The sequence below is a fragment of the Lithobates pipiens genome, unplaced genomic scaffold, assembly GCF_037356315.1.
Source record: "Lithobates pipiens isolate NorthernLeopardFrog02 unplaced genomic scaffold, aLitPip1_a1.2 Scaffold_18, whole genome shotgun sequence".
Taxonomy (NCBI): domain Eukaryota; kingdom Metazoa; phylum Chordata; class Amphibia; order Anura; family Ranidae; genus Lithobates; species Lithobates pipiens.
Genome location: NW_027507758.1, coordinates 55,538,478 through 55,557,226, shown reverse-complemented (window position 1 = coordinate 55,557,226; position 18,749 = coordinate 55,538,478). Strand labels below are relative to the sequence as shown.

Genomic DNA, 18,749 nt, shown 5'->3' with positions numbered 1-18,749 from the left:
TGCTCACAAAAGAGTTATATAATATACTGTATAACAAGAACAGCCTGCCAGGGTCAGAAAATCCTTTTGAAGGGTAAAACGGTCAACATGAGTCTTCAAACTCTGCTACTGTTTGCCTGGAGTCACACTTTTACAGCCAATGCTCTTGATGGCCAATATTGCAGGCAGCTAAGCTTTGCCAGTTTTCCCTTCCAGTGATCTTTTCTCTGTAGCTTTGCTGAAAGATTTTGGCATAATTTAAAACGAACCATCCCAGGTAAAGATTAAATTGGACCAATGAACTGCTTTTTCTGTCGAAGATGCATAGTAACTGCTAAAGATAGAACGTTTTCTTAGTTTACCTTTAGAAAACATTCAATTATTTTTATTCCCAGTAACAAATTCTCATCAGTGCATTTTTCTGTGGTGTCATGTTTTTTTTAAATCCTGCTCATAGGTGGTAGAGATGATGGCTATATTCTAAAAAGTAAGAAGTTTGGATAATACAGAAAAAGCATGCAAGACCAGTGCACTTAAAACATGACAAGTTGCCCTTAAGAGATGTTGCCTCATACTGATAATCAGAGCCATTCAGGAAATGGGGATACCAGCATCTAATCTGATATAGAGGATGATTAAAGTGGAAGTAAACCCATCCATAAAACTGTTTCCTTTCCGGCACGCGCCAGTAATGTAACACTCCCACTGGTTGTGCATCTCAACCAAACTGTCAAACCATCCAATGGCTGGTGTCATAACTGATCGCTTGTGCAGCATCATGGCAGTTTTAGATTAAACCGAGGCAAAGATGGCAGCTTCCTTGGCTGATAACGATAGGGGGGTTTACTTACATTTTAAGAGCTAATGAGTTAGACGTTGCAGAAGATGAATTGGAGCTTATGAGGCAGCCAGGTACACAGGGTGAATTAGAGCCAGCATGGCAGCCTGATGTATAAGATAAATTAGAGCTAACATGGCAGCCAGGTGCAGGGGATGAATTAAGGCCAATGGGGCAGCTGGGTGAAAAGGATGAATTATACTTTGTGGAAGTCAGATGCAAAAGATTAAAGCTGCATTCACACTTTGCAATTCCAGATTTCCCTGCAATTGTGGCAAAACACACCACGCATGTTTGGCATTCATTCTTAATGGCACCTCAAATGCAGTGCAATTTTGCCACGTGACAGAACAATGCTGCAATTGTGGCAAAATGCATAGTACAAAGTATGTCGCCCAAACCAGAGCATTTGAGCAACAGCTACACCTCGATGCATTTTGTCATGATTGCAGCGCACTGCGTTTAAGGTGTAGTTGGGAAATAATGCCACCTAAACATGCATGGTGTGTTTTTCCACAATCCTAGTGTGATTTGGAATTGCTGGCAGAATCGCAGCGATTTTGCCCGCACTTCAAAATCATGAAGTGTGAATGCATCTTGTAAAGGTGACCAGGCAGCTGGGTTTAGGTTGGCTTCACACTTGTGCGGGTGCAGGACACCATGTAAATCACACCTGTTCCAGCAGCCAAACAGCGCTGCTCTTTTGTAGACGCACAGGGATGCCATTCTTTCTTAATGGCACCCTCATTCACCTAAAAATGTAGCATGTTTTTGGTTGTGGGAAATCGCATGGAGCAAAAGCATCATGTGGCTTCCCTGCGGCTGCATTTTAAAAAAGATGCAGGAATCTTTCCTGCATGAAAACACAGGCACAGCAACCCATTCAAGTGTATGGGCTGCCGTGTTCAGCAAACGTGGCTCGCAGAGCTGCAAAGATGTGAACCAAGCCTAAGAGGTGAATTTATTATTTTACACACAATGCTGTCACTCAAAAGTAAACCAAAATGAATATCCTAACTTGGTGCCTGTGCATCAAACTATTAAGTGGACGTCAGCTTCTAATATTGTTTTGTGTGGGACTGCTGCTGTTCATCCCCCCCCCCCCCCGGTGGTTCTGGCCAGCTCAGTAGATTGCTTTAAGAAGGGCCTGGATTCTTTCCTAAATGTACATAATATAGCTGGGTACTAATATTTTATAGATAATGTTGATCCAGGGAAAATCCGATTGCCTCTCTGGGGTCAGGAAGGAATTTTTTCCCCTGCTGTAGCAAGATGGATCCTGCTTTTAAGGGGTGGTTTTCGTCTTTCTCTGGATCAACTGTCGATATATGGGATTGATTTTTTTTTTTTTTTTTTTTTTTTTTTTTTTTATGGTTGTACTAGATGGGCTTGTCTTTTTTTTTTTTATTTTTTTTTTTTCAACCTATCTATGTAAATAACCATAAGTTGGTTGTTTGTCACGTATGTAATAATTAATCAACAGCGCTGTCCTGGACCATTATGGAAAAATCACAATCTGTGCATACACTGTACCTCTATAAGTGACCCAAAAAAAAATACAAGCTACTACAATACAAATGATTAGTCCCACATTCTTAAGTAATTCATTATGGGTTCTATTTCTTCAGAACAAAGGGCTTTATTGAAAACAAAAGTGCTTTTGGATTTTGCTCTGCTGGGTCTTGGCAACAATGTTAAGCTTCTCCTCAACTGCTCTCCTCTCCCAGTGTTCTGTTGTACTTCCTTTTGCAAACTTGCATGTCATGAACTGCAAATCAAGAGTGGGTGATTGGGGGAAACTTCCTCCTTCACCTGAACTTTCCAGATTCGGTACCCAGCGGTCCTCACAGGCGCAGAAGAACAGAGGAGAGCAGTGGCGGAGAAGCTGAGCATTGTTGCCAAGACCCGGGAGGGTAATATCCACAGGCGTGCATTATTTTTTGTGCTGAAAAGTATGAGGTCAATAATATCTGGTGAGTGTGTAGAAGCACGGAGTGTTCTGTGAAGCACTTAAAGCACTGAGAAGGTATTTTTGCACTGCAGCACTTTTGTTTTCAATTAAGCACTTTATGTTGAAGAAATGGAACCAATGATGAAATACTTAAGAATGTGCCACTAATTACATTTATTTTAGAGTAGCTTGTATATATTTTTGGTTGGTTATACAGGTATATGCGCAGATTGTAATAATTTTTGTTTTGTATTGTCCTGGAAAGCTCTGTGGTTTATTGATTTATAGAAGGGTTGCATTGGAGGCATTTGTAAGAGTGGGCCATGTAAAAGTGTGTTCACATGCAAATTATTAGTGTGACTGGAGTTTGCCTTTCAGTTTGCACTCTACTACACCAACGCATGAGATGTCAGAATGGATAAAAATGGCGGACCCAGGAAATGTCACCATATTTGTTGTAATTTTTATTGATTTTATATGTGTTTTTTTTTTTTTTTTTTTTGTCTTTCAACAGACGGGACATTGCTTGCAGTGGGTTCTCATGACAATTTCATTTACCTCTACAATGTCTCAGAAAATGGAAGAAAATATAGCAGATACGGAAAATGCTCTGTGAGTAGAATGTACAAGAGTCTCTATCCAAATCTGTTCACAGAAAACTTCTATCTGAGGAACATTGAGTAAAATAAATGGCTCTATGAAGGTGGGAACACAGGCATTTCCTACTATAGTGATCCCCCATGATCACCCCCTAATTTAATTGTTTGCTACATATATAGGAAACAAAGTATAGCAACAACTAATTGCTAATGGTAAATGCTAGTTCCAAGTTTGAGATTGCTAGTATGTGCAAATGTATGTGTAGCAATTGCTAGTACTTGATCATGGGCAATGAACACTATAGTAAAAAATCACCCATGTCTACTTGCCCAAAGTGCGTGATCACACCAGCAATCACACAGGATCACTCTGCATTCCTGTGTAGTTCAGTCCGATGCGATTTTCAGCCCTTTTATTTTGAAAGTAGTGCATGTACTGCACTGCAACTGGATTGCATAGTATTGCAATAGCATGGGATCCGGAGCAAACAGTGCGTTTGCAGTCTGATGTGTCATTAGGAACCCATCAACACCCGTAGCAGATTGCACACTCAGTGCATATGGAATGCAGTGCAGAAAACGTGCACAAAACACGTGTTTCTTGCACTGTGTTGTGGCGTGAACTGGCATTCTTACATGGGGAAATCATTAGAGGGAGACAGATGATTATGATAATCTGCTTGTGTAATGGCAGTGGCTGGCTTCCAAACCCAACAGATATCCATTCAGGCATTAAATAGGCATGAGGATTGCCTTGGCACTTGTACGCAAATGATTTTATTGTCCATAATATCTTTTTAGGTTAACAAATGCAGTAGATACCAAATAGTGCCCACTCTCAGGGAGGACTTTAGATTTTTATTCATACTGCCTGGTGGGTTCACCACCAGTCAGTCTGGCACACTGTTCTAAAGGAAACAAAGAGCATAACTGGTATGTGTCCCCTGGGAAACAGCCAAATTTACAAATATATCAAAGGAGCATCTGTACCCTCCTGGACATCTATCATTGTATGTTTTGTGACCTTTTTCTGTGGAGCCACTTGGTCATAGTTCTTGTTCCTCGGGAATTCACAGTGACCATAGAAGAATGTTGTATCTACCAGTGCAGCAGTACATTTTGTTTCTGTTCCCTACCCCATCTCACTTACCTTTCACTCTATTGTCTCCTGTTATGGCATCCCTTCCTGGGATGGATAACACCAGTGGATGTTGCTCTTGATGTAGACCTGTTGGGACATAACCAACACAAATCGGTTGGGTTAAAGGGTTAAAATTGAGTCTCATTTGGGGACCAATTGTATGCTTGTGCCCTTTTTACAGGTGTTGACCTATTATTATTTTTGCAAATAGTTTGAGACCATGTACCCATGCAAATAGTTTAAAGAAGATGTATGGGGTTATTTAAAAAAAAAAAAACCTACGTACCCCTATGTTGCAGCCTCACTATGATGCCGCAGCTGTCCCCTGCCAGCTGTAATACTGAGAACTGAATGATCACATGACCACCGATTACCAAGTTCACTGGCTTTTCAGTGGAGAGCAGTGAATGTCAGTCACCTGCTCTCTGCTCTGCCCCTCCAGTACTCACTGGACTGATGGGCTGGAGATGAAGCGCTGAGGCAGAGCCAGCTGTTAATCAGAAAAATAGCTGGATTCTGACAATATGGTTAAGATCCATCCAGAGCTGGAGTGGCCCTGTGACAATTGACAGAGGGTTGTAGGTGAATTCTGGACCCCAGGGGAGCAAAAGTGCACTCTTGCAAACCACCAAAAAAAGGTTAGCCATACTTTTTAATGGCCATAGTCAAGTCACATGTGCACTTTTTTTCTTCTTGTTCCTATACAGAAGAGTATTGATGGACAGGGTCCTTCTACATCTAGACCACCTGCATCCACTTTTGTTTTGCTATTGTACTTTTTTTTTAGTAATGATGTTGTACCCCTTTAAACTTTTATGCCTGTGTGTAGCTGTATGAGCAGTTGGTCTTCTGATGGGCTTGGTGCACAATTCCTCTGCCATGTGCCTTCTCAGATTTCACTAGTATTGCATGTCTTACACATTCTACTCGTCAAAAATCTGTACTTAAGTGGGGAAGTCTTAGTGTCTACTTTTCAGTGCTTTTTACTTTTAAAAATTAAAAACGTTGCAGGACTTTTTTCCAAAAAATGCCCTGCTTGTCAAGTCCTCAAAACCCGAGTCTTCTCATGATCCAGCACTGTCTTGTCCGCAGCGCAGTTGCTCTCTTCCTAGTCTCACTGGAGGCACAAGCAGTAGTGGGAGCCATCAGCTCCTGCTGCTGACAGTCAAATCCTGTGAGGAGGGTGTGGTCGAGCTGCACTGTGTCTGTCTATGGACGCACACAGCTGACTCGGAGATCGTCCACACAAGTGCAACCTTGGCACACAGCTTGTGGAGAGTGCCAGCGGGGGGACTCCAGAAGAGGAGTTAGGGGGCTGCTCTGTGAAATGCAATTGCACAGGGCAGGTAAGTATAACATATTTTCTGTATTAAAAATGACTTTACCATTTGTACACTTGTGTTAAAGATAAACACTTTTTTTTTTGTTTTTCACTTTCAGGGACATTCCAGTTATATTACACACCTTGACTGGTCCCCAGACAACAAATACATAATGTCAAACTCGGGAGACTATGAAATATTATACTGTAAGTACTAAAACCTTTGCTATAATAAAAAAATCACTTTTACAAAAAAACTTGACTTCTGTATACAGTAAAGTGTTTTTTTTTTTTTTGGTCGTCTCTATTAGGTTAGGCTTCTGTAGCGTAAAATCAGTTTTTACATGGAAGAGTCACAAGTTAATGTCCTACCACCATTGCTAATATTATTAGCATGTAGACTTTACTGGCATAAGCTGCCTATTAATGAGTTTTCTCCTCCCCCTAATATGTGTGTGTATGTAATGCTAAAATATATAGGTGGTTTCAACAAGGCTGACTCCAACAGCCCAATTATAAAGGGAGATCAAAATCCACGGTTGCAGCCCTCTAACTTTATTTCAAAACATCAACTCACAATGTTTTATATAAATACAAGCTTCAAAATCCTTTTTTTAATTTTCTTTTTCAAAACTTTCGGTCAGTTTTTATTCGTAGCGCAAAATATAAAAACCCCAGTGGTGATCAAATACCACCAAAAGAAAGCTCTATTTGTGGGAGAAAAATCATAAAAATGTAGTTTGGGTACAGTGTTGCATGACCGCGCAATTATCATTCAAAATGCGACAGCACTGAAAGCTGGAATTTGGCCTGGGCAGGAACAGGAAGGGGGTGAAATTTCCCTGTATTGAAGTGGTTAAAAGCAATGTCCCCGAAGTCACAAACACTGCCGACCTGGTATGGCTCAGAACATACGAGCGCACCCCCCCCCCCCTTAGCCTGTCAGTTGCCAGGCTGCTTGGATAAAGGATTTCTGGTATGGATTTGTGGACTTGTTTGTTTAGCATCAGTTCAGTCTGCCCCCCCCCCCCCCTTTTGATTTTTAGATAGATTGTAGATTATGCAATTAAAATTTATAGTAATTGACAATCGAATGTGCATGTTTCACAAAATGTTGGGCAATAAGTAATTGTGCAAGCTTATTCCTAATTGAGTGTTACTATCTAGCAAAGTGATCTTTTACTTTGTGTAGTTTCCCCAACCAAATCATATCCACACAGACATTTCAGCAAGTATAACTGGTCTGACCGGTATATAAAATGTAATCTTTATTCTCTGACCCTGATTGAGGCGGCTAAAATAATTAAGACACAAGAAAGAAACTCACATTTCAGGGTGCAAATTATGTATCCCTGTTTTTGACCCATATGTATATTCTTGCCCATAATTTAAAAAGAAAATGCATGCAAAACAATTTCCATTTAAAGAAAAAACTTAGTAGTTGAGGTATTCATTTGCAGGCCTGAGATGTAAAATATTTTTCACAATGTCATTTTTTTCATTTTGGAGAAGCTCACTGCAGACATTTTTCGCTGAGCTATTTGGTGAACTATTACCGGTCTTCTCATAGAACCATTTTCTCTTCTCCCCTATTAATCAACAATTGTGTTCTCTCTGAGCTCCAGGCACTCAGCTGTACCTACTTCAAGCTGTTTGACATTCTTGGGCTGCTTTCTGAAACACTTCACCTTTTCGTTTTTTTCTATTGATAGTTTCCCTTGTGCAACAAAGCGCACATTGGAAATCATTGGATTTCTGTAAGGGGGACCTTGCTAGGTGAAAAAAGCCAGGCATCAACACTCACTCCTGCTAACTTGGAGCTGGGTGTCAGAACAAGGACAGCATTCTACTGTTATTTTTATGCAACTTTGTAACTGTACTTCATCCTTTGTATTAACTGTGTGCTTTGTTGTGGCCAGGGGACATTCCAAGTGGTTGTAAATTAATTCGGAATCGTTCAGACTGCAAAGACATTGACTGGGCAACTTACACTTGTGTGCTAGGATTTCAGGTCTTTGGTCAGTATTATTTTCATGTACCTTTTTTATCCCTGTGATTCATTGTGCAATTGCTGAAGGTTGGCTGATGATCCAGAATTTGTCCCCACTGACTCTGAGGCTGAGAACCGAGCGATCAGATCAAACATTGCTGATCGTTCAGTTCTCACTGGAGCGCTGGGCTGTGGAGGGGCGGGAGCAGCTGGCAAAGGATCTCAGCTGTTTGGCACTCAGCTGACTGCCCGCTGGTCTCCTCTCCCAATGTGATAGCTGCAGGGGGAGGTGCTGGGAAGCCCCTGCTGACATAAGCTGAGAGAAGGAGACCGGCAGTCACACGAGTGCTGAACGGCGCTCCTGAAGGAAGCTATTATACAGCACATTTTTAAAGACATTCACTGGGGAGCTTACTGTTGTATATCAGAGGCAACTATAGAAGTAAAATACTTTTTTTTTTTGAGCAGGAGAGCATTGGGGCAATGTTGGGCAGAGGGGGGGGGGGGGGAGGAGGAGGGAGGGCATACAAGAGACAGAGCAGGTTGGATGAAGGAGGCAAGTACTCTGGTGTCAGTGCTCAGCAGCCCCAATGCATCAGAGTCAGCGCAGGGAGGGGAAGGTAGAAACTGGCAGGATCAGCCAGGTTTTTTTTTTAGGTGTTACAGGGGGCACAGCTCTAAGGGAACAGGATCCATTTTTTTTTTAAGTTAAAAAACACTTTAAAAACACTTTAAGATAATAAAATAAACTTGGACTACACAGGCTGCATACTTTTTCTATACAGTGTCCTGTTACATTACTGGCAGGTAAGATAACAGAATGATCCTCATGACAAGTGTGGAAAGCAGTGTATACAGTTATAAAACAGACGCTGATGAGAGCATTGCAAATCTCTGGTTTTAAAAGAAACCTGTCAGAGAAACCTATAAAATTCCTATTCTGACTTTTCCCTACGCAGTCATGCTGACCCTTTAATTTGCATACGTTGATTTACCAACCTCAAACATGTACACAGATGGGGACCTTCATTTTGAGATATATAGATATAGAGATATATAGATATTTATATATCTCTCTATAGATTTAGATATATAATTATATAGTTATATAGCTATATAGAGATGTATATCGATAGAGATATTTTAGTTTCAAACATGTATATAACATATAGAAACCAAGTGATTGTGGACATCCACCTTTTGTCATATATCAAAACATGTAATATATAGCATACATTGTAAATCACCTTGATGGTGAGAGAAAAGTATAAAGTAAGTAAAGAAAACCTAACCCAAAACAATAAAAAATTGATTCAAAAGTGCATACCCTGGCCTGGAATAGCTGCCGGGGTCAGCAATAACTCAAGCAACAATGTTGGTCAGAGGCCAACCCAGCAGGAAAATGGAAGGGGCCCTATTGACCATAGTAACAGTCAGGGTGATAAGTAAGGAGCTCTTTTTATAAATTTCTAAACACTTGTTCTGGGTTAGCAACATTCGAAGTATTGGAACAAAAAAAGTCAGTATAATAGCCAAGCACCCAGCATTTTCTGTAGGCAGGCAGCAGCTGTAGCCTCATGTTTGTTTCAAGGCAGGTTTGCTTTAATGTAACCCATAATGTTTGCTTTGGCTTACAAGCCTTTGTGATTGCTACAAGTTAAAACTCCTCTTCTCACCTTCAAGGAGTGTGGCCAGAAGGATCGGATGGAACAGATATCAATGCATTGGTGCGGTCTCGCAACCGAAAAGTTATTGCCTTGGCCGATGACTTTTGTAAGGTTCATCTGTTTCAGTATCCATGCTCGAAACCAAAGGTAAGGACATCCATAGTGCTAGCTATTTTCATAATTTGTCACTTTTACCTTTTTGTAGTTGCAATTGCTACAAGATGTGATTGTGTTACTTATTCCATTTTAAATTTTAGCAACAGCTGTGTAGGGCTTATCAGAATCTGGCACAAGTTCAAGCAGCAATCACAATCAGTTATTAATCTGCAGATACTACTCTGGAAGCCCAATGGCTCATCAGAATCCACTGCCTTCTGGGCAGGAACCATGTCTACCCAATGCACTTTTATTTTTTATTTTTTATCACTTGTTTTGAAAGTCTCCTAACTTTTATACATTTAGCCATGATTGTTAACTTTATTTATGCAGAACAACTTTCACTTTATGCATGAAAGTCTTTTAAATTAAAAAGGAGCTCCAGGCTCCTGTAGAAAAAAAGTAAATCAGCAGCTTCAAATACTGTAGTTGCTGACTTTTTATATTAGGACACTTGGCTGTCCAGGAATCTAGTGATCTCACCTGAGCCAAATTTTCAGTCTGGTTCTGCCGCTGCCACCTCCACTAAGAGAAACCGGTGGTAAAGCTGTGCAGCTTCACAGCTGGCTCCCTACCTGCTCATGTGCAAAGCACAGTGCGCTCTTGTTAGCTGGCTTCGGGGGAGGAAGGAGCGACGCAGTGAACTCAGCCGGAAGTGGGAGCGGGTACCTGTCAAAACCAGGTAGCACCCCGAAAGGGGTCAAATGTGCCGGGGCATGGTATAGGCAGATAAACAGAACTTCCTTTTTTTGGTGGAGCTCCGCTTTAAAGTAGAATGTTTACCTTTTTTTGTTTTGTATAGATAAGGCAGTAGTGGGACCCATCTGTAAGGGTTTTATTGGTCTCTCGTGATCATTTATATTGCTACCTGTCCCGATGACAGGACATCGCCAACTGCTATACAGACCAAAAAATGAAAGTGGAACTATAGTCAGAAAATTTGGTTCTGCTAGACTTCAGGCTGGCCCCTTATGCAGGTTTTAGCTATGTAAAACATTAAATATAAGTGTCTCTAATGTTTAAAATCATGTGCTTAGTTGCTCTCTATAAATTTAGCACAGTGCCAAAAAATAGAGGCTGACCTGCTGACAGCCTTGAGATTTATTGCTGCTCAGGGCCTCAGCAAAATGGCAGCCTCCAGCTGGAAGAAACGGGACCAATACTGGAGGCAGTTTATAGCACTGGTAGCATCATTTATTAATGCGGCATCTATGTTCCTTGCTAAAGAATATCATTTTTATCTGGTTGTTATGGTTAAAGTTCCACTTTAAAGTGTAAGTTTACCTTTACAGAAAATCTGTAAGGTGAACTTACACTGGACCTCTTCCCTTTCGCACCTGAGGCCAGCAATCTCTTGCGGTGGCACCTAGTTTAGACGCTTTACGGGTCCGGGGATTTGAAATCCCAGCAGCTCCTCCTCCTCCCTCCCTCCCTGCCATCCAATCAGAATGCCTCCTATACATACATACATTTACAAGGTATGTTTGAGATTAAGCCGCGGGGGATATCTGATCCCTGGACCAGTAAAGCGGCTTTACGATGTGTCAGTGCGGGAGAACGCCGGGTGTGATGGAGATGGGGTCCAGTGTAAGTTCGCCTTACATATTTTTCTGTAAAGGTGAACTTACCCTTTAAGCCACTGGCTGTAATCACATGCTACAAATTTGACAAGCTAGTTGTACCCAAGTCAGTTGATAAACTTGGGTACAATCAGCCTGCCCATAGATTAATCAAATTTCGATCCATCTATGGCCGGTTATAGTTTCTTGGATGCCATGCTGACTCTGACACTTCAACCTGTACTTTGCCCATGAAAGGCAGAGCCACTTGTTTGCTTCAATGGCAGCAGCAGAATGTGCCTACCTTTCCTTTGCTACCCAATATCTATTCAGTGAATGAAAAAAAAAAACATATTTCCAGGTATGGTGAAAGAATGTGACTCGCTCCCCTTCCACCTACATGACAGTGCCGGTGCTTAGGGATTGCCTAATTGGGCCCAGCACTGTCGCATGGAGAGGAGAAAAGAGTCTTTTGCCCTGTTTAGACTCTGAGGCATGACTTGAAGATAATTGGGTAATAGTGATTCTGCATTGTGGGCTCTCTGATATTTACTGGGCATAAACTAAAAGTGCAGATGCAAATATAATAATGAAATATCGATGTAAAATGCTAATAGGTAAACAGTGTGATCTGAGATAAAGTGCATATACAAATGAATCTGAAACAAATCACCAAAACAGTGACACATAATAAAGGCTAAAGTGCAAGGTGCAAAAACGGTGCCTGTGAAATCCTAGAATAGGTACATAACAATGGTGAGTTAGTAAATCCAAAAAAACACCTCAAACTTGGGTGGTCAACACAGAAACTGTATATAACGGACCTGAAGAGACTAGTATAACAATGCAAAAGAATGGATGAAAGCATCCAAAGTTTAAAATTGGTGCTGGTTCCCTTCACCATGAAAAAAACTCCTGATGTCTGGCCAATCCATGCTGTGGGGACACCTAAGTGTGTACTAGCCCCTCACCTTACTGCTGTAAGGTTACAGCATAACTTGGGTCTGATGCTTCAGACACTAAGGGGTCTTCAAACGGTCCCTCAGAGTGGACACACCGGTAACCCTTTAAAATGGATACAGCCACCTCTCCAATACTCCTTAGAGTGGCTACAGCCTCCTTTCTAATTGGTACACAGGGTGGGTTAAATGGAAGAAAGATCCCAGATAGTATAATACCGTATGAACTAGTATTTCTTAAATTAACATAAAGCAATACACTTACATTTAATAAAAATGCTCAGGCTCGTCCGCTTGCATCACTTCCGGTGCGTGCATATTACTCCAAACTCAATGCGTATCGTCACATCATGTGACTTCATCAGGGGTTGAAGTCACGTGATGTGAAGATACGTGTTGGGATTGGAGCACTAGGCGCAAACTGTAAGTGACATGAGAGGCGAGCTTGTGGAGTGTTACCTGAGTGTTTTTATTAAATGTGAGAGTATTGCCTAATGTTGTTTTAATAAATACTAATTCATACGGTATTATACTATCTGGGCTCTTCCATTTAAACCATCCTGAGTGTGCTGATTCGAAAGCAGGATTTACCCAGTCCAAGGAGTATTGGGGAGTATTTTAAAGAGTTACTGGTGTGTCCATTCTGAGGGACCGTTTTAAGCATCAGACCAGAGTTATGCTGTAACCTTACAGCAGTAAGGTGAGGAGCTAGTACACACATAGTTGTCACCGCAGCTTGGATTGGCCAGACAGCCATTTTTATTGCACCATTCACAGTGAGGGGAACCATTTTCAACTTTGGACGCATTCATCCATTCTTTTGCATTGCTATACTAGTCTTTTCAGGATTGTTATATACAGTTTGTGTGTTGACCACCCAAGTTTGGGGTGATTTTTTGGGTTTACTACATCACCATTGTTCTTTACCTAGTCTAGGATTTCACAGGCACTGTTTTGCACCTTACACTTTAGCCTTTATGATGTGTCACTGCTTTTGAGGATTTGTTTAAGATTCATTTGCATATGCACTTTATCACAGATCACACTGTTTACCTATGAGCATTTCACATCGATATTTTATTTTTGCATTTGCACTTTATTTTAGTTTATTCCCAGTACATATCAGAGAGCCTGCATCGCTGCATCACTATTACCCAATTATCTCATTATCTGCTTAGGATCAGCTGACTAGGTGCCTGCTACAGTAGGTCTCTAGTTCCATTTAGTAGTTGACAACATGGAAGTACCACCTTTAACATGGCTTGAAGATAACACATGGCTAATGCAATGTTCTCCTAGAGATGGAGGAGGGGATTATAGGATGCTCGGAAGTGATTCAACACTGGCAGCCGCCAAATTTTTCATGACCGATTTCTTCAATTTCCACCTAATTTCGTAAAGCAAAGCAGAAATCCTGTAAGAAACACTTATGTTACCCTCAACAACCATCATAATTTCCCTGTTATATCTGATTAGAACAATTTGAATAATGAAAGATTTGTTCTTTGGTTTCTGGCCGCAGATAAGTCGCTGTTGTGCAGATTTTCTAACACATCAAAAACATTTGTGGAATTTCAGGGTACATTGCATACATATCTCAAACTGTATAACTTTTCCTATCTTTTAATCTGATTATGATTCTCTTTACTGTTTTTTTTCTAGGCTCCCAGTCACAAGTACAGTGCTCACAGCAGCCATGTAACTAATGTCAGCTTCACACACAGCGATGGCCACCTAATCTCTACTGGTGGGAAGGACATGAGCATCATGCAGTGGAGAGTGATAGAAAAAGTGTCTCTATCTCAAAATGACAATATGGTGGAAATAAGTTCTGCCAGCATGCCAGCTGTAAGTGAAAAAGTAGCGCAGGAAAGCTCCCCCACCTCTGAGATACCTCCAGCAAATGAGGAGGACAGTACTCCAGTGGAGACTCCAGAAACTCCGGCAGAAGATGCCCTGGAAGCAGAAGTTGTACCAGATGGCATTGAGGAACAAAACGAGGTGCAGAGCGAAGTAAGCAGCCCAGAACCCTTGGAGACAAATGGCCAAGCGCCTTCTAGTGAAACAAATGAGGAGACAGAGGAGTCTCCTACCATTACAGAATCCCAGGGTGAAGATTCACCAGTGTCTTAACACCTAATTCTATTGGTTCTTTTTTCATTTCTATACCTGGTGTGTGAGCTTTCGACATGGGAAGAGGGTTTAAATAGTAGGAGAATATATTTGGATGGATGTTCATACCACGTGCGATTTAGGTTGGTTTCGTCAAAGAAGCCTTTCGTCACGGGCTACAGAAAAAAAGCCAAAGCTGGAAGTTGGACAAACATAAAAAAAAAAGTGTAGATGGTAGATTTCAGGAAATGTCACTAAGTGGTGTGTTGTATATATTTTGTAGGGTCAAACTGGGTCAATATAAGATTTAAGGAAGTGAATAATAAAGAAAAAAAAACGTTCTGCAAAGGTGTTTCCTATGTGCATATGGTAAAGGCCAAATCCATCATCGGTGATTGTTATCGGATCTTGAAAACTGTGCTTAGTCACGTTGGTCAATGCCTATGCAATTTTCTTACAAAAACTCTAAAGACCGTTTACCATAAGAAGTCTGTCCTAAGTGCTGCTACCTGTCTTAAGGACTGTTTTTGTTTAATAACTATAATAGCAGCTTATCTAATTTTGATTTGGCTTTGTCCTGACCAAGCTTTCTTTAACGGGATCCTAGAGCTGGCCATTAATGGAGGATCGACGCTCTGGCTGAACATCTCACTATGTACAAGGTACTAACAGTTAAAGAAGGTAACCTCTCTGTGTCTGGCTTGAAGGAAATCCAGCTGATTTCCCACTGTGGTTGAATCTCCCAAAACGGGCAATAGGATTTCCTTATATATGGCCAGTTTAATTCAACTCCCAGAGATCTGTAGATTCACTCAGATGTGAATGGGCAATAACTGCATTGGGGAAACCAGAATCGTGATTACAGTAGAGATTATTATATCAGTTCAACAGTGGAACTTCAGTTGCATACACTGGCAGACTAAATCCTCTTGGAGTTCCTGGCTCTGCCCATCAATCGCCTACAATCTCATACGCCTTACTGCAATAATTTGAAATGAGTGAATTGTAGAAAAATCGTTAAATACTGTTATAACTGTGCAAGTTGGGTGGAACTAGGAACCCCACAGAGCAGAAATGGTCACCCCCATCATTCTTGAGAAGCCAGTAGTTGAAATATTAGCTCTGTATGGACTGACCCCTTTAAGCAAAAAAAACAAAAAACACTGCTCAAAAAAATATGGTGCTTGGCGTTTTTTAAACCATTTTTTTTCAAAAATTTATAATTGTCATGTGGATTAAAAAAAATAAAAAATCAGGCTTAGGTTTATTACATCAGGTAACATTTTTCTTCTTAAAGTTTTTCAACAACAAAATCAATGCTTTTCATGCATGATCGGTCTCCTTAGGAAAAGAGAAAATCCTTTATACTTGTGAATATTTTAGTAACAACATTTTATGTAACTTTGTTCTAATATTTTAGGTAAGTTTCTTTTTCTTTTTTTTTTTTTTTCTTTTCTCTTTGTTTTTGTTTAATGCACAAGTCTTAAGTGTGCAAGCGTTTACGTCATTGCGCCATTCCAAAGTGCATCCAAAAAAATTCATTCCCTTTCAGTACCTTCTCAGGAGTATCGCTACAGATCCACTGATCAGGTTTCGCAACGCCATAAAGACTCATGACCGCCCAAAGGATATAATGTACACAGATGTATCTACAGTCAAGTTATGACATGTGCATGTGTCGATAGGTATATATGTACATCTTGATTACTGTGTGTGTACAGGAGGTAGATACACATACATGTAAAGATGTACACGGATATATTCACTTGTTTACAGTGGTTCTAAAATTGCCTCAGAATGTTGAGGGAATAATATATATATATATATATTTTTTCCAAACAAGATGTGTATTTAACATGTGCTACATACTATATCTTTAAAAGTGCAGAATGGTGTTGGTATATGGATTCATTAAGGAAATTATTTTTATATGGAGATGTAGATATGGGCATGCCTGACATTCATTTGCGCTGTGTTCCACTTACCAGTCTCGAAACAGAAGTCAGTGGAATCTGTTAACAGGATGGACAAAGCTCAGCAATAAACATGGCACAATCTTCACCAATCTGCTTGAACATACATATGGGATTTATATTATATGAAAACACATGGATTTAAGCAGATTAGAAAATCGCCTGCTGAAGAGTTACATTTACCAGTGTACCCTTGCATCACTCTATTCCATGATATCATCTCAGATTGGCAGTTAATATGAAAACACAATGTGGAAGTCTATCATGGACCATCATGGCAAAAGGTGGAAGGGTAGGAGATTTAGAAACAGCATTGTTATCCACAGATAATCATTTTAGTAAATTTGTGTTATGTTTAAGCCGTTTAAGTCCATTTTAAATATAATTGACATTGGTGGTGTGAAGAGGGTAGGCTGTAAAGGGTTAAATGACTCACATTCCTATTTGAGATTATGCTAAGTGACTGATCAAGCAACTGAAGAACTTGCAAAGAGAAAAAATAAATAGGTCACTAGTAAAATGTTCTTCTCATTGGAATCTTGGTGCTCTCCCAAACATTGGGCAAACTCACAATAGACTATCTGTAATGTGCCAAGTACCTTTGACTCAAAGTCCAATTTGTTTGACTAGTGTGATCGTGCCATACATTTCATGCATCTGTGTGAGGCAGCGTAGATATGACAAGTGTACTTGCTGCCCAGCATGTGCACAGGCCAGCGGGGACATGGGGACAATCATGCTTGGGCACAATACAGGGGAAAAGCATCTAGTGAGAGTATGCCCTTAGACAGTGAACCTGTGACCAGGATGTGGACCTTCCATATATTTACAATTTTTAGCAAGTAGTAAACGAGCTTTCAAGCAAGTGCAAGCCCTCACTGACCTTTTATAGCTGCAGGCAATGTGAAGACATGCATCTTCTGTTTTACAACAGAACCACTGCCATTGATGACACCTTTTTCCTTTTGGCTGAAGGAACTTGCCAGCCTGCCAGCCTTATAATGTACCTAATAGAGGGTGCTGCAAGTTGATCCAGAAGTGACTGCAACCCATCTTCCATATGTTGTAATCTTCAAGAATTGTTCCACTGTACCTGAAGCTACAGAGATCAGTGAAGACTTGTTTAATTGTTTGCTGCTTGTTAAATTGTCCAGATAAAATGATGGCCACAGGTTCACGTTAAACTTCATACTTCAAAAATTAAAAGTCAAAATCAGAGCAGTTGATTTAAAAAAAAAAAATAGTTTGGTGCCCTCAAGGAGCCGGACCTTATCCCAGTTTGGCATTCAGAGATAGTCCAGTCATAAACATGCCACAGTACCCTCAGAAATGCCTTAACGTTTTATAATGTGATCACAACACCAGGTTTCATCTGGAGGGGGTACGGCAGTTGAACTACAGAGACTACAGATTACAATTCAGGTTAGATATGGCTGCTGTGTTAGTATTCACAAGATTTAGAGTTATTGGCAAATAGGAAAGATTTTGTCTGACTTCAGCTGAGCTACAAATGGAACAAAGAGCAAACCTAGCAGAAGCATTCATTGATGTGCCCTTATATGTGAGCCCTATCAGGGGGGAAAAAAAAAATGGTATGTAGGTCTAAATACACTGTTGTTGGGAAAATTAGGACAAAAAAATAAGTTGCTATTACTCAACAAGATAATAAAGAAATGTATGAAATGAATAAATAATATGCAGTAAGTTGTGTGTTTATGTAATGGCAACTACTGTTTAAAAAAAAAAAAAAAATTGTGATTTATGAATGGAAAAGTTTTAACTATGTAACTGTAGATGTCGGATTCAAAACTTGTGAATGAAATTTGAATATGTGTGTTTTATGTGAAGATGTTTGAGCCATTTCTATCTCATGCATTCCTGTCTCATGACAGTAATTTTTTGACATTTAAGAGCAAAATAAAAATTGTACCATAAATCTGTGTGCGTTTTGTTCTTTGCAATGTTTATGCAACTTTTTTTTTTTTACAAACCCAGCTTCACTTTTTTTAAGAAAATAGCTTATGCACACAATTGGCATCAGTAGGTTTTTGCACCTCCAGAAGACTGACTTAAACTCCTAGATGGGGTTGACATGTCCTGGGACACAAGTGCCATTAGAGAAGTCATTCTCAACCGAGGTTCCTTGAGCTGTGGTTGATTGACCTTGGACCTGATGGTTCCTGCATTGTTCCAGGGTTAAAACCACTTGTCAAAGCCAGCGTCATTACACCAATCATCTTTTTACCTGTCTGCAAGTGTCTCATTATTCCCAATTGTAAGGGGGGGCATTATTCCCACTGGCCACCAATGTGTAAGCTTGCATTCATCCCATCGGCCAACAATGAAAGGGACAATTCTCCCCACTGATTTGATTTTATCAGGGGTTCCTCTAGACCTAAAAATGTATTCAAGGGTTCCTCTGGGGTAATAAGGTCGTGAGAGGCTGCATTAGAGGCTTGTTCCCAGAGTTGCATACAGTTTCCTGAAAAAGTATCCATTCCCCT

The 18,749-nt window shown here is 40.4% G+C and overlaps 1 protein-coding gene across 7 annotated transcripts in view; it reads left to right on the top strand.

Moving 5' to 3' along the window:
• The window catches only part of LOC143987137 (echinoderm microtubule-associated protein-like 4), a 249,200-nt gene extending 231,019 nt beyond the window's left edge, over positions 1-18,181 (top strand). For all 7 annotated transcript variants that reach the window (XM_077485699.1, XM_077485698.1, XM_077485695.1 and 4 more), the window contains 5 exons: positions 3,283-3,380; positions 5,949-6,036; positions 7,749-7,847; positions 9,503-9,633; positions 13,823-18,181. In XM_077485699.1, the coding sequence (XP_077341825.1) occupies positions 3,283-3,380; positions 5,949-6,036; positions 7,749-7,847; positions 9,503-9,633; positions 13,823-14,293 (887 nt within the window). In that variant the 3' untranslated portion in view covers positions 14,294-18,181. The remainder of the gene's footprint in view (positions 1-3,282; positions 3,381-5,948; positions 6,037-7,748; positions 7,848-9,502; positions 9,634-13,822) is intronic.
• Positions 18,182-18,749: the final 568 nt, after the last annotated feature.